Source organism: Equus asinus, chromosome 10 (genome assembly GCF_041296235.1).
Source record: "Equus asinus isolate D_3611 breed Donkey chromosome 10, EquAss-T2T_v2, whole genome shotgun sequence".
Taxonomy (NCBI): domain Eukaryota; kingdom Metazoa; phylum Chordata; class Mammalia; order Perissodactyla; family Equidae; genus Equus; species Equus asinus.
The window spans coordinates 21,165,795-21,178,800 of NC_091799.1; the positions used below are offsets into that span (position 1 = coordinate 21,165,795).

General features: G+C 39.0%; 1 protein-coding gene across 11 annotated transcripts in view; it reads left to right on the forward strand.

Moving 5' to 3' along the window:
• Nucleotides 1-13,006, forward strand: part of DENND1A (DENN domain containing 1A) — a 513,599-nt gene that overhangs the window by 46,044 nt on the left and 454,549 nt on the right. For 9 of the 11 annotated variants that reach the window (XM_070518786.1, XM_070518780.1, XM_070518782.1 and 6 more), the window contains exon 2: nucleotides 9,717-9,787. The exons of 1 other annotated variant lie outside the window; for it this stretch is intronic. In XM_070518786.1, the coding sequence (XP_070374887.1) occupies nucleotides 9,717-9,787 (71 nt within the window). Of the gene's footprint in view, nucleotides 1-9,696; nucleotides 9,788-13,006 lie in introns of those variants that run through there. One more of the 11 variants, XM_044778817.2, reaches the window with a different exon arrangement.

Genomic DNA, 13,006 nt, shown 5'->3' on the forward strand with positions numbered 1-13,006 from the left:
TCTATATATTTATGGAAAACCTTGAGTTCACACTAATATCGCCAATTCAAATCCAACTCCATAGAATTCATTCTAGTTTTCTGCTAACTTCAACTGTGAGAAAGCAGGCCCTCCTTACTGGTCTTGGACTTGGATTAGACATGCTGCTCCTTCACCTCCCACCCCATGTGGATGCTGTTCTCTTTCACTTTGCTTTTCTGGGGTCAGAAGGCCTACTCTGGTAGTTTGCCATGCCCCTGCCCTACCCACTGCCACGTGGATGCCCTGCTTGGATTCTGACTCCCCGTCATGCTGGGCAAGCCTCCCTCCAGCCCCTCCATGGTCAATCTCCTCATACCTGTCTGGGCTTCCTTACCCCGCCTCTAGGGTGCCCTTGTGCTTGGACATGCTCCTTACCCTCTTGGCTCTGACACCCATATTGGGCTCTCTCTCCATGGGGCACCCTCCTCACTTCACCATGTTTCAGCATCCCAGGCCTGGCCACCCTTGTGCGTGAATGCCTTTTTCATCCTGCTCAGGTTATGACTCCCCATGCCAGGTTGAGTGGATTCCTTCTTCATCCACTTGGATTTGACATCGTATTCCAGGCCACCCCTCAGCACGGACATCCTCCTAACCTCACAATCTGATATCTGTCAGGTCACCTCTTTGTAGGGACACTTTTCTTTCCCTGCTGAGGCTCTGACACCCCCCACTGGGCTATCGCTGACATGGACATCTACCTTGCACGTGGTAGCTTTAGGACTAAATTGTTCAGAAAGAGCAGGGGAAAAGATAGGGAAGGGGGGAGGCTTTTAAATATTTTTAAAGGACAAGAATATTTATTGATATTGAAATAGATAAGATCTTTATTAATGTGGTTGAAGAGTCTAAATTTTACACTGCTGCTCAGCATAGGAGAGTATTTATTAAAACTGTATGGGGTACTGCACATTGCTGGTGCAGGCTCTGTCTTTCTGCCTGGAGGGCAGCTAAACTTCTTCCAGTTAACTTGCTTTGCACTTTGAGGCATAAGAATCTTTCCATAGGGGTATATGGATGGTAAAACTTTGTAGCTCCTCTTACGGCAGTATCTGTATATCTTTATTAATCTGATCCTGAGACCATTGTTAGAAATGAAAAGTTAAGTGTAAAATCTTGAAACAACTTGTTTGTATTATTACACAACTAAATCAATCATTTTCTAACAAGTCTTAACAATGACTGCATTCTTCTGTGGAGGTGTTAACTTGTTATGGGTTAGAAAGCACCCTTTGATACAGCATTTTCAGCCTGGAAAAACGGCTTTAATTTCAGAATCCACTGAAACAAATGGAGACTTGTTGGAAATATTAACACTACCCTTTTGTTTGTTTGTCTAGCTTACAGGAATCAGTGTTTATTAGGTGATGTTTGCCAGCATGTTCTGAAGTGTATACAGTTTCTTTTGACCATGCTGTCAACTTTAAGACAGTTCAATTGGTATGAATTTTGAAATATACCTCAGCTTCCTCAGCATATGTTTCTAAGTGAGGAAACAGTGTGCTGAAGTCAAATGATTAATCTATAGAGAATAGGTTGCTATTTTGCTTGATGACTAGCTGGTTTGAAGATTTGACGGTGGTGAAATGAGTAAGGGATCCTACTGCTAAGTGTGTTTCAGTTTGTAACTCTAACACTTAAAGGGATGAGGGCCTAGCATTGTGGCATGGTTACCATATGTGGCAAAGATTCATTTTGTGAGGAGTTAGTGTTACATTTTTCTCTTAATCTCATAATGTGTGGTAATTGAAGAAAAGTAGATCCTAATTGAAAGCTGATGATCCAGCAGAGTGATCAATAGCATGATGCTCTAACAAAAAAAAAACATTAAGCTTTCCTGCTGCCTGAATATTGTCAAAGCCTTTGTCTGTTTCATGACTTCAAGCTGAGTGTACTTAATCATCTTGAGAACGTGGCCCTGAGCACTGAGCATGGCCCTTCCAGTGAATCACTGAGAATTGTGTTCAGAAGAGTGGTGTTGAATAGAAATGCTCTCTTGGCTTACTTTCAGGCTTCATTCTCCCAGAAGCAAGAACTGAGCAGATCTCCCTTCTTTCAGACACATTTCAGCTGTTTGTGTGTGTCATTTTTCCGTATTTAAGAGCCGAGGCTGTTGTCAGCAGGTGTGACTTATTGATACCTTTGAATCCAAAGGAAAACATCTTTAAAGAGTAACAGTCAGCTGTAAGCAGTGTGCATTCAGTAAATTACCTCTTGTCAGAAAAAGAGACTCAGTTACTTGGAACTGGAAACTACGTGTGATGTTGGAGGAAAGCTCGCTTATCAAACATTTATTGTGCCAGGTATCAGACTAGGGTTCCTGAGAAGACACTTGGTGCCCTCAAGGAGCTGCCAGTTTAGTGCGGAAGACAGATATTTAATCAGAGGTACACTGGTGGGTCTCCACCTTGGCTGCACGTTGGAATAAGTTGGGGAGCTTTAATAAACACCAATGCCTGGAGAGTCCGATTTAATTGTTCTAGGGTATGGCCTGGGCATCAGGACTTTTAAAAGCTCCCCAGGTAATTGTAATTGTGTCAAGGTGGAATGTGGTAAGAGCTGCAAGAGTAGGGAAGCACAGGGTGCCGTGGGAGTGTAGAGGAGGGGCACTCAACCCAGTCTGGGCTACGAGTATGGGGGATTGAGAAGCTTCCCAGAGAGGAGGAAATGCCTGAGCTGAGGCGTGATGAATGAATTTGTCTAGTGCAAAAGACTGGAAAGACTGGTCCTTGTAGAAAAGCAGCTGAATAATAGAGAATAGTAAAGTGATTCGTGCCTTTGGATGATCCATGATGATTCTGCTACTTCCTCACTTTGACTTTGCCCAGTTTATCCTCTGAGTTTCAGTGTCCTCATCTCTAAACTGAGAGCAATAATACTTACAGGATTGTTGAAGATTAACTGAGATAGTGCATGTAAAGTGCTTAGGATCATGCCTGACACATAGGAAACAGTAAGTAGGTGTAGTAGTATGATAATGATGTTATTATTGGAGAATCAGAGTATGGTTTGTTCAGAGAACTACAAGTAGTTCTGCATGGCTGGATCTTAGGGCACAAGACTGCAGGAGGTGAGGGTGGGTGGTAAAAAAAAGATACTTGGCAGGTGGGCAGGGTTCTGGATCGTGGAGGTATAGGAGTGTAAGGCAATTAATAATGGAATATCATGGCAGAACCGGGACATTTCCATGGTAATATGTTAAGATGTATCATGAAGTGTTCTGGGAAAACTTGGGTCCATATTGGAAAATCGGCTCTGAATATGGTATTCTCAGCATCATTACGTATACTGAATTAGCTGTGAGTGTTAATAGGAGAGAAATAGGATTTTCAGTTCCTTTAGCCAAGTAGTTAAGAACATTGAGCATCTTGGAGAGTAATGGAGGAAATAAGCAGTTTCAAGGTAGTCCCAATTCTCTGGAAATTGTTGCGGTCTTAGTTGTTTACAGGCGTAAAGAAGATATTAACAGAGTCGCTTGGCCATTTGCATTTAGAGAAGACACTTAAATTTATTTTTTGATTTGTCGAGAAATAGAAAATGCTTCAATCTTCGTTGGCTTCACAGGCCCTTAAAATAACTTATGTGTATTTGTTGGTATGTTATATAACTTGTCACAACATTAGTCACCACTTCTTCCATAAGGCAACATGTAAACAATCATGGATTAGCATGACTATAACTTATAATTATAGTTCACTTTGTTTTTAGTCTTTTAGTCAGCTTTTTTCTTTTCTTTTTTTTTTTTTAAGAGACTGTCATAATCTTTGGCTCCATGTAATAGAACTCTGGAAGCTATTTGAACTGAGTAAGAAATTTCGGTAGTTTTATTATTACTCATTAGAGTGAGGCAGTAACTATGGATAGCAATAGAAGAGGAGTAAGCTTCATTGCTTTGACAAGTGCCTTTTTTCTTTGAAATCTCTCTTTTATGGCAAAAGCAGTTGAAATGATGGATTATTGAGGTATGTCCTACGTTTATTTTATGTTTTATATACTAAATTATTTGGAAGAAAAGTTCCATTTAACTAGATCAATGGTTCTTAAAGTGTGATCACTAGTCCAGCAGCATCAGTATTACCTGGGTACTTGTTAGAAATGCTAATTCTTGAGTCTTACCCCAGAAACTCTGGAGATGGAGCTGGAAATCTTTTTTTTTTTTTTATTGAGTTTATAATAGTTTACATCATTGTGAATTTCAGTTGTACATTATTTCTTGTCTGTCACCATGTAAGTGCTCCCCTTCATCCCCTGTGCCCAGCCCCTTCCTCTGGTAAGCGCTTAACTGTTCTGTTTGTCTGTGTGTTTATCTTCCACATATGAGTGGAATCATGTGGTGTTTGTCTTTCTTGGCCTGGCTTATTTCGCTTAGCATAATACCCTCAAGGTCCATCCATGTTGTTGCAAGTGGGATGATTTTGTCTTTTTTATGGCTGAGTAGTATTCCATTGTATATCTATATCTATAGATAGATAGATAGATAGATAGATAGATAGATAGATATACACCACATCTTCTTTATCCAATCATAGGTCAATGGGTGCTTGAATTGCTTCCATGTCTTGGCTATTGTGAATAGTGCTGCAGTGAACATAGGGGTACACAGGTCACTTTGGATTGTTGATTTCAAGTTGTTTGGATAGATACCCAGTAGTGGGATAGCTGAGTCATATGGTATTTCTATTTTTAGTTTCTTGAGGAATCTCCATACTGTTTTCCGTAATGGCTGAACCAGTTTGCATTCCCACCAGCACTGTGTGAAGGTTCTCTTTTCTCCACACCCTCTCCAACATTTGTTATTTTTAGTCTTAGTGATTGTAGCCATTTTAACAGGTGTAAGGTTGTATCTTAGTGTAGTTTTGATTTGCATTTCCTGATGATTAGTGATGTTGAACATCTTTTCATGTGTTTATTGGTCATCTGTATATCTTCTTTGGAAAAATGTTCATATCCTCTGCCCATCTTTTGATCGGGCTGTTTGTTTTTTTGTTGTTCAGTTGTGTGAGTTCCTTATGTATTATGGAGATTAATCCCTTGTCAGGTATGTGATTTGTAAATATTTTCTCCCAATTGGTGGGTTGTCTTTTTGTTTTGATCCTAGTTTCCTTTGCCTTGCAGAAGCTCTTTAGTCTGATGAAGTCCCATTTGTTTATTTTTTCTTTTGTTTCCCTTGTCTGAGAAGACATGGTATTTGAGAAGATCCTTTTAAGTTCTATGTCAAAGAGTGTACCACCTATATTTTCTTCCAAAAGTTTTATGGTTTCTGGTCTTATCTTCAAGTCTTGGATCAATTTTGAGTTTATTTTTGTGTATGGTGTGAGATAATGGTCTACTTTCATTCTTTTGCAAGTGGTTGTCCAGAGGAAATCTATTAACACGATAAAGTTTGAGAATCATGGAGGTGCATATCATTTATTGAAATCTTTAGACCCCAGAAAGGCTGGTCTGTACTTGCTTTATTCCTTCATCTCAATATTTATTTGATTCTGGCTATGTGCCAGGCAGGTGCCTGGGAAACACTAGTGGGTATGATAAACAAAAATCCCTGCTCTCCTGCGGTTTACATTTAGAGGGGAGAGACTGACAGTAAACAAGATTGTGATGGGTGTGATGTGGAGAATTAAAATTAGGCGGTGGAAAGTGTGTTGGGGAAGGCATTTCTGAAGAGATCAAGTATAAGCTGAGTTTTGAATGACTGGAATGGCTGCCTATGTGAAGATCAATACAAAGAGTTGTAAGATAGGAAGGAGTTTGGTGTGTTGAGGAGCAGAAAGAAGGCCACTGTGGCTGGAGTGCAGTGGGTGAGGGGAGAGAGAAATGAGGTTGCAGTGATAGGCAGAGGCTGATCATGTAGGATCTCGTAAGGACTTTTTTCTTCTTCATTCTTTTTTTTTTTTTAAATTGTGGTAAAATGCATAGCATAAAATTTACAATCTGAACTATTTTTTTTTTAAAGATTTTATTTTTTTCCTTTTTCTCCCCAAAGCCCCCCAGTACATAGTTGTATATTCTTCGTTGTGGGTCCTCCTAGTCGTGGCATGTGGGACGCTGCCTCAGCGTGGTCTGATGAGCAGTGCCATGTCCGCGCCCAGGATTCGAACCGACGAAACACTGGGCTGCCTGCAACAGAGCGCGCGAACTTAACCACTCGGCCACGGGGCCAGCCCCTAATCTGAACTATTTTTAAGTGTACAGTTCAGTGGTACTAAATACATTCATATTGTTGTGCACCATCACCACCATCCATCTCCAGAACTAAGATTTTGAGTGATATGACAAGCTTTTGGGAGGTTTTGAGCAGAGGACTAACATAACCTGACCTTTAGAATAAAAAGATTACTGGCCACTAAGTTGAAATCTGACTGTAGGTAGGAGGGCAATGGAGGAAGCAGTGAGACCCATCAGGAGAGTATTGCAGTACTTGAGGTGAGATGATGGTGATCTGTCAAGGATGGTAGGGTTTGGGATGCTGAGAAGCATTGAGATTCTGGATCTATTTTTTTTTTTTAAAGATTTTTTTATTGCTGTCCTTTTTCTCCCCAAAGCCCCCCGGTACATAGTTGTATATTCTTAGTTGTGGGTCCTTCTAGTTGTGGCATGTGGGATGCTGCCTCAGCGTGGTTCAATGAGCAGTGCCATGTCTGCGCCCAGGATTCGAACCAACGAAACACTGGGCCGCCGGCAGCGGAGCGCGCAAACTTAACCACTTGGCCATGGGGCCAGCCCCTCTGGATCTATTTTGATGATCAAATCAATAGAATTTGCTGATTGTGGCTTTTAAATGATTGTGGATATAAAACAGAGGGGTCAGGGATGATATCAAATATTTTGGTCTGAATAGCTGGTGGATTTCAGGAGATGCAGATTTAAGGAAGGAAAGCACCATTTGTTAAATTAGAAATACTTCTTAGATATCCAAGTGGGGGTGTTAAGTAGGCAGTTGGATAAGGGAATCTGGAGTGAGGGAAGAAGTCAAGTTAAAGACATGACTTTGGGACTTGTCAGCATTTTCATCGTAATTAAAGCCCTGAGCGTGAATGACATCATCTAAGTAATGAGTGTAGACAGGGAGAGGCCCAGGACTAAGTTCTAGGGTAGGAGAGCTTACATGAGAAGACATCAGCAAAGGAGCAGCCAGTAAGGTAGGAAGAGTACCAATAGAGAGTGATGTCCTAGAAGGCACGTGAAGACACTGTTTCAAGGAGGAGGGCAAATCGATCAACTGTGTCAAATGCTGCTGAGAAGTTGAGTAAGACAAACACTGAGAATTGACCATGTTAGCACATTTTAGCAATGCGGAGGAGGTTATTGGTGGTCATGACAAGTTGTTTCAGAGGTATAATGGGTTCAGAAACCTAGTTAAAGTGTGTTAAAGAGAGAAAGGAGGAGAAGCAGAGACACAATGAGTACAGACATTAGAACATTCTTCACTTAGATAGCAGATCTGTACAAAACACCTTAACCTAGTGGCACCAGTTAGTGTTGGAGCTCCAGTATTTAAAGATTTGGTAGGTAACACCTTTGCATGTTCATGTATGTTATTTCAATTTTTTAAATGGGAAAAATAAAGTTAAAAGTGGAAATTTGGGTAAAAAATGTATGGAAGCTCTGAAGAACCTCCAAGGAGTCCTGCGGTCCCATAGAATACATTTTGAAAGCCATTATTTTAATCCAGAGGAATGAAATTCTGAGACGAAATTCAGCCAGTTGCAAAATAGGCTTAAGAAAGATAAAGTTAGGTTTTAGAGGAAATCTTTCTGGTGCTCTTCAGATGACCTTAGAACATTCCTTTCTTTCATCAAACCCTCTCCTTTGAGATCATTTGAAAGAAAGGGATGTTTCCATATGGTATTTTCCACAAGTGTTTGGTGACCAAAGAATGCTGACCTTGAAGGTCTTTTTGTACCCTCTTGCAGGGAAAACAGAACAGAAAAAATTTTTTGGCTCTCTCAAAACTTCTTTACTTTATTTAGTTTTCTAATAAGATACTCTGATTTCATGTCTGATTTTTAAATTATATTTGACAAGGTGTATTTAAATACCTTGAATTTTAGAGCAGCTAGCTCTTTTCACTGTAGGTGCTTACTTAAAGCAAAAGCCCAAGTTTCTCTTCAGTGAAGAAATGGTGATCCTTCACAAGAGAAATAAGTAGATTCCTATTTGACAAAACACATTTTTCTTTCTACTCCTAAGGAAGTAGAGGGAGTATTACCATATTTTATTGAATCTAAGATGCCATTATTTATAAGATTCACTGTTAGAACACGTATTAGTAAGAAAGAGAAAAATGTTGCCATTTAGAATTGTAAGATGCAGTAGGTTGTAAGAGATGTGAAAATGTGGAGAAAAACGTTCATCTTAGAATCAATGAAACACAGAATTGGAGCACCAAGAGGTGTGAACTTTGGTTCTGGCTATGTTTCTAACTAGCTGTGGCACCACTGACAAGTTACTTAGAATTTCTTTTTCTTGGGTTCCTCACCTATAAGGTGAGGGTAATGCCTGACCCACTCACCTATGGGATTATAATGAGGATGAAATGAGTTAAATGAGAAAGTTATTTTGAAAAGTAGAATCTGCTGGGCAAATTCAAGGTGTTTATTTGATTGAAATTAACTCAGATCTGATTAGGTAACTAGAAAGTTCCTTCTCTGAGCTTTGTTAGTAGGCTTAAAATAGAATTCAATTATAGACATTTGAAAGTATAACATTTTCTTCTGCTAAATAATTTTTATTCAATCTAGAAATAATATCTTTATTATAGTTTTAGAATCAAAGAGAAAATACAAAGATAATAAAACTCTGATGTTCTCATCACTCAGAATTAACAACTGTTAACATTCTGTTAGCGCTGTGATCTTTTTAAAACTTGTCATGAAATATTTATGACATAAAAAGGTAAAAGGAGGGGCTGGTCCTGTGGCCAAGTGGTTACGTTCGCACGCTCCGCTTTGGTGACCCAGGGTTTTGCTGGTTCAGATCCTGGGCGTGGACATGGCACCACACATCAGGCCACGCTGAGGCGGCATCCCATATACCACAACTAGAATGTACAACTATGTACTGGGGGGATTTGGGGAGAAAAAGTAGGGGGAGAAAAAAGATTGGCAACAGTTGTTAGCTCAGGTGCCAATCTTTAGGAAAAAAAAAAAGTAAAAGGATATAATGGACATTCATATACCTGCCATTGCCAACGCAGATGAAGCCCCTGTTCGAGACCTGTATCTTACATTTAGATTAGCATTCTGTCTTCATAATAGCCTAGTGAGATAGGATCCTGTTTCTCTTGTTTCAGTCTTTAAAACCTGTAGGTAAACAAGTTAACTTCATCATGTGAGTGTTTTATCCTGGAATATGAAGGAGAAGGCTACTTTGTGCTAGTGTTGCCTTGGTTTGAGTTTCCTTAGGACTCTACTTTTGGCTTTAGAGATCCAGCTGTGTAAATTGGGAATATGACATCTGTAAAATTATATGTCTAGCCTATTATGTGTCTGGTGTTGTACCTAGACAATTTTTGTGTGTTTAAATTTCACCATAGTTCTTCTGGTTAGGTGTTTTCATTTTATAGGTTAGGAAGATGTGGCTCAGAGAAGTTGAGATAATGATTTTAATCAAGGTCAGCCTTATACCGCAGCCCGCATGTTCTATGCCATGCTGCCTCAGTCCTCGTCAGTAATCATGATCTGTTTCTTTTGTAGGCAAAATCCAGAGACCACGTTTGAAGTGTATGTTGAAGTGGCCTATCCTAGGACAGGTGGCACTCTTTCAGGTATTTGCATGTTTATAATATGGTGTGTTTGTTTATTGTAAAGATAGCCATGCACATGGAATAATATATGAATATTCTAAACTGTTATTTATCTTTAAGATGTTACCTTTTACTTGTGTCCACATCATCCTAGAGAATGGAGAATAAACACAGAGAACAATTTAAGAATTACTGCCATGATAGGCTTGAAGTATGGCTTTGTTCATTGTATTCTTTAGGTCTTGGTTTGTATCTTTCACAGACGTCTGGAAGTCAACTATTTAGTGTGAAAAAAGGGAAATCTCTGCTGTTAAACTGGAAGGAGAGGTTTGAAATGGACTAATTTAGTAAATTTTATGTCTCCTGGTAAAAGAAGGTTGGAAATTAGTTGAAGGAAACACCTCCTCTTGCTTTAGCTTTTGGACTAATTTGGACATGTATTCCTGGACAGCAGGGTCTTAGATAAGGTTAGAGCATCTTGCACAGGCTGAGTATTTCACTTCTTGACCTAAAATCCTTCGTGGTTAATGAGAAAAAATAACCTTATGACCTAATGTTCTTTTTCTTGGTGCCTAAGAGATTGATATATTTGCCAGAGTTGTTAGGGAGCAACTCTTGGTCTACACATACAGACAGTTGTGCATATTATTTGGTGTTTGGGGAGAGTGAATTTACTTGGATAGAAATTTGGAGTAATCAGGATTCCACTGGGTTCTTCCCTTAATTGGCTATACAACCTTGGGCATATTTTCTATTTCATTATTTTAATTAGATTGTAATACTCATAAAAGCAGCCACCTTTTATTGAGTATCTGTTGTTCTTTTGTCCTACATGTGTGTCCAGTACAACCCTTAAAGATAGTTGGGTGACATCTTCATTATACCTATGAGAAAATAGAATCTCAGAGAGGTCAAATAATTTACCAAGATCACATAGCTACAGTGTGGAATAGCCAGGATTTTTTTTTTTATTAAGATTATGATAGTTAACAACCTTGTGAAATTACAGTTGTACATCATTATTAGTCATGTTGTAGGTACACCACTTCACCCCTAGTGCCCTCCCCCCACCCCCCCTTTCCCCTGGTAACCACCGATCAGTTCTCCTTGTCTATATGTTAACTACCACCTATGAGTGGAGTCATACAGAGTTCGTCTTTCTCTGTCTGGATAGCTAGGATTTTTGATTCAAGTCTTCTTCACTGTGCTTCACTTTCCTTCTTGAGGACAGTGATCGTGTTGTACACATCTTTCCATGTCATCTGCAGGGCTTTGCACATTGTTACTAATATTTGTTAAAATGAATGAATTTCTCTTAATAGCAAAAGTGAGATAATTGAATGTGTTCCACTTTCTGGATTGTCTAATGAAGGCTGTGAAACATGTTACAAATTTATGGTTGTTCTAGAAGTAGAATGTTAACATCCCTGTCAAGTTATGCCTCTAATTGTGCAAACCATTGGATTGGGTAGATATCTGTTCCCAGGTGTGTACACGCAGCAGCATGTCTATGGGGTGACTTTACAGATGAACCATTTGGTGATGGCCATGATTTGACAGATAAATTTAAGGACAAAAATTTTTCTTATTTCTACCATTGCTAATGTTTCCCATTTCAATGTCCTAAGATTTTTTCGCCCAAAATTAAAATGAATTTTTTGGGGAATATGAACAAAATTTGAAAAGTACAAGTAAAACAGAAGAATGAACAAAATGAAAAGTCTTTATCTTACTCTCTTATCCCAGTCATCTAATTCCTCTCCCTGTAGACAATTCTTTTCTTAACCCTTTACCATATATTTTTAAACTTATTTTGAAAATATTTTAAAAGGTAAAAGCTACAAGAATAGGCAAGTGTGGGCCAGCCCGGTGATGCAGCGGTTGAGTGCGCACGTTCCACTTCTCTGCAGCCCAGGGTTCGCCGGTTCGGATCCCGGGTGTGGACATGGCCATGCTGTGGTAGGCGTCCCATGTATAAAGTAGAGGAAGATGGGCATGGATGTTAGCTCAGGGCCAGTCTTCCTCAGCAAAAAGAGGAGGACTGGCAGTAGTTAGGTCAGGCTAATCTTCCTCAAAAAAAAAAAAAAAAAAGAATAGGCAAGTGCATATGCCCTTTTCTTAGATTCATCAATTGTTACTATTTTACCATATTAGCTTTCTTACTGTATTTATATTCATATTATTTTTTGCTGAACCGTTTGAGAATAAGTTGCAGACATTGTGATCCTCCACTCCTAAATATTTCAGAATATATCTCCTAAGGATAAGGACGTTTTCTTACATAACTCTAGTACAATTATTGCAATAAGAAAATTTAACATTGATATTTCTTTATGTTTTGTGACATATTTTTGAAGAATTCATGTCTGTTTTGTAGAAATTCCTTGGATTTTGATCTGATTCTATGCTCATGATTAGATTCAGGTTATGGATTTTCACAGGAGTATCTCAAATGTGATATTGTGTATCATATCAGCAGGCACACAATGTCTGTCCCATTGTTTGTGGAAAAAGTACATAAAATCTATATGTGCAGTTTAACAAATAATTATAAAATTATATATCCAGGTTAAGAAATATAATGTTGCCTGCTTCTGAGGAAATAACGGTCCTGGCAAAAGGGATCCCTGCCCTGGCCTTATGCTTTAGAGGACCCTGCTTTGGCCCTCTTCCCTGGGGAAAGGAGTCTGTGGGGCCACTGGGACATGCCCACTTGAGGCCTGAACCTTTCCATCTCAGACCATGCTTTGAGTACCTAGGATCTCCGGATTTCTTGCCCAAATGGCCCTGAGCTTGTTTTCAGAGCCTCTTTAAGTCTCTTCCCCCTTATGGTTTGTCTTTCGCTCTCTTTATGGTATCATTAATCAAAACTTCTTGATTTTAATTTAGTACAATTTATCAATATTTTCCTCCTCTACAGATATAAAGATATTTTGCTATGTTTTCTTCTAAGAAATGTATAGTTTTTGCCTTTCACATTTAGGTCTTTAATCTATCAAGGATTTTAGTTTTCTGTTAGATTATATCCAGAAAGTATCCAGAAAAGTTAAACTCCAAATTTGATTCCTTAATCCATGATTTTTAAAAATTGGGAAACTAAATAAAGCCAAATTATTAAGATATGCTGCTCCTCTACTTATATTTTTATAAAAAGATTAGGTGCTTCTAAATCATACCTAAAAAATTACCTCACAATAAAAAGATGACAGATCAGGGGGCCGGCCCCGTGGCCGAGTGGTT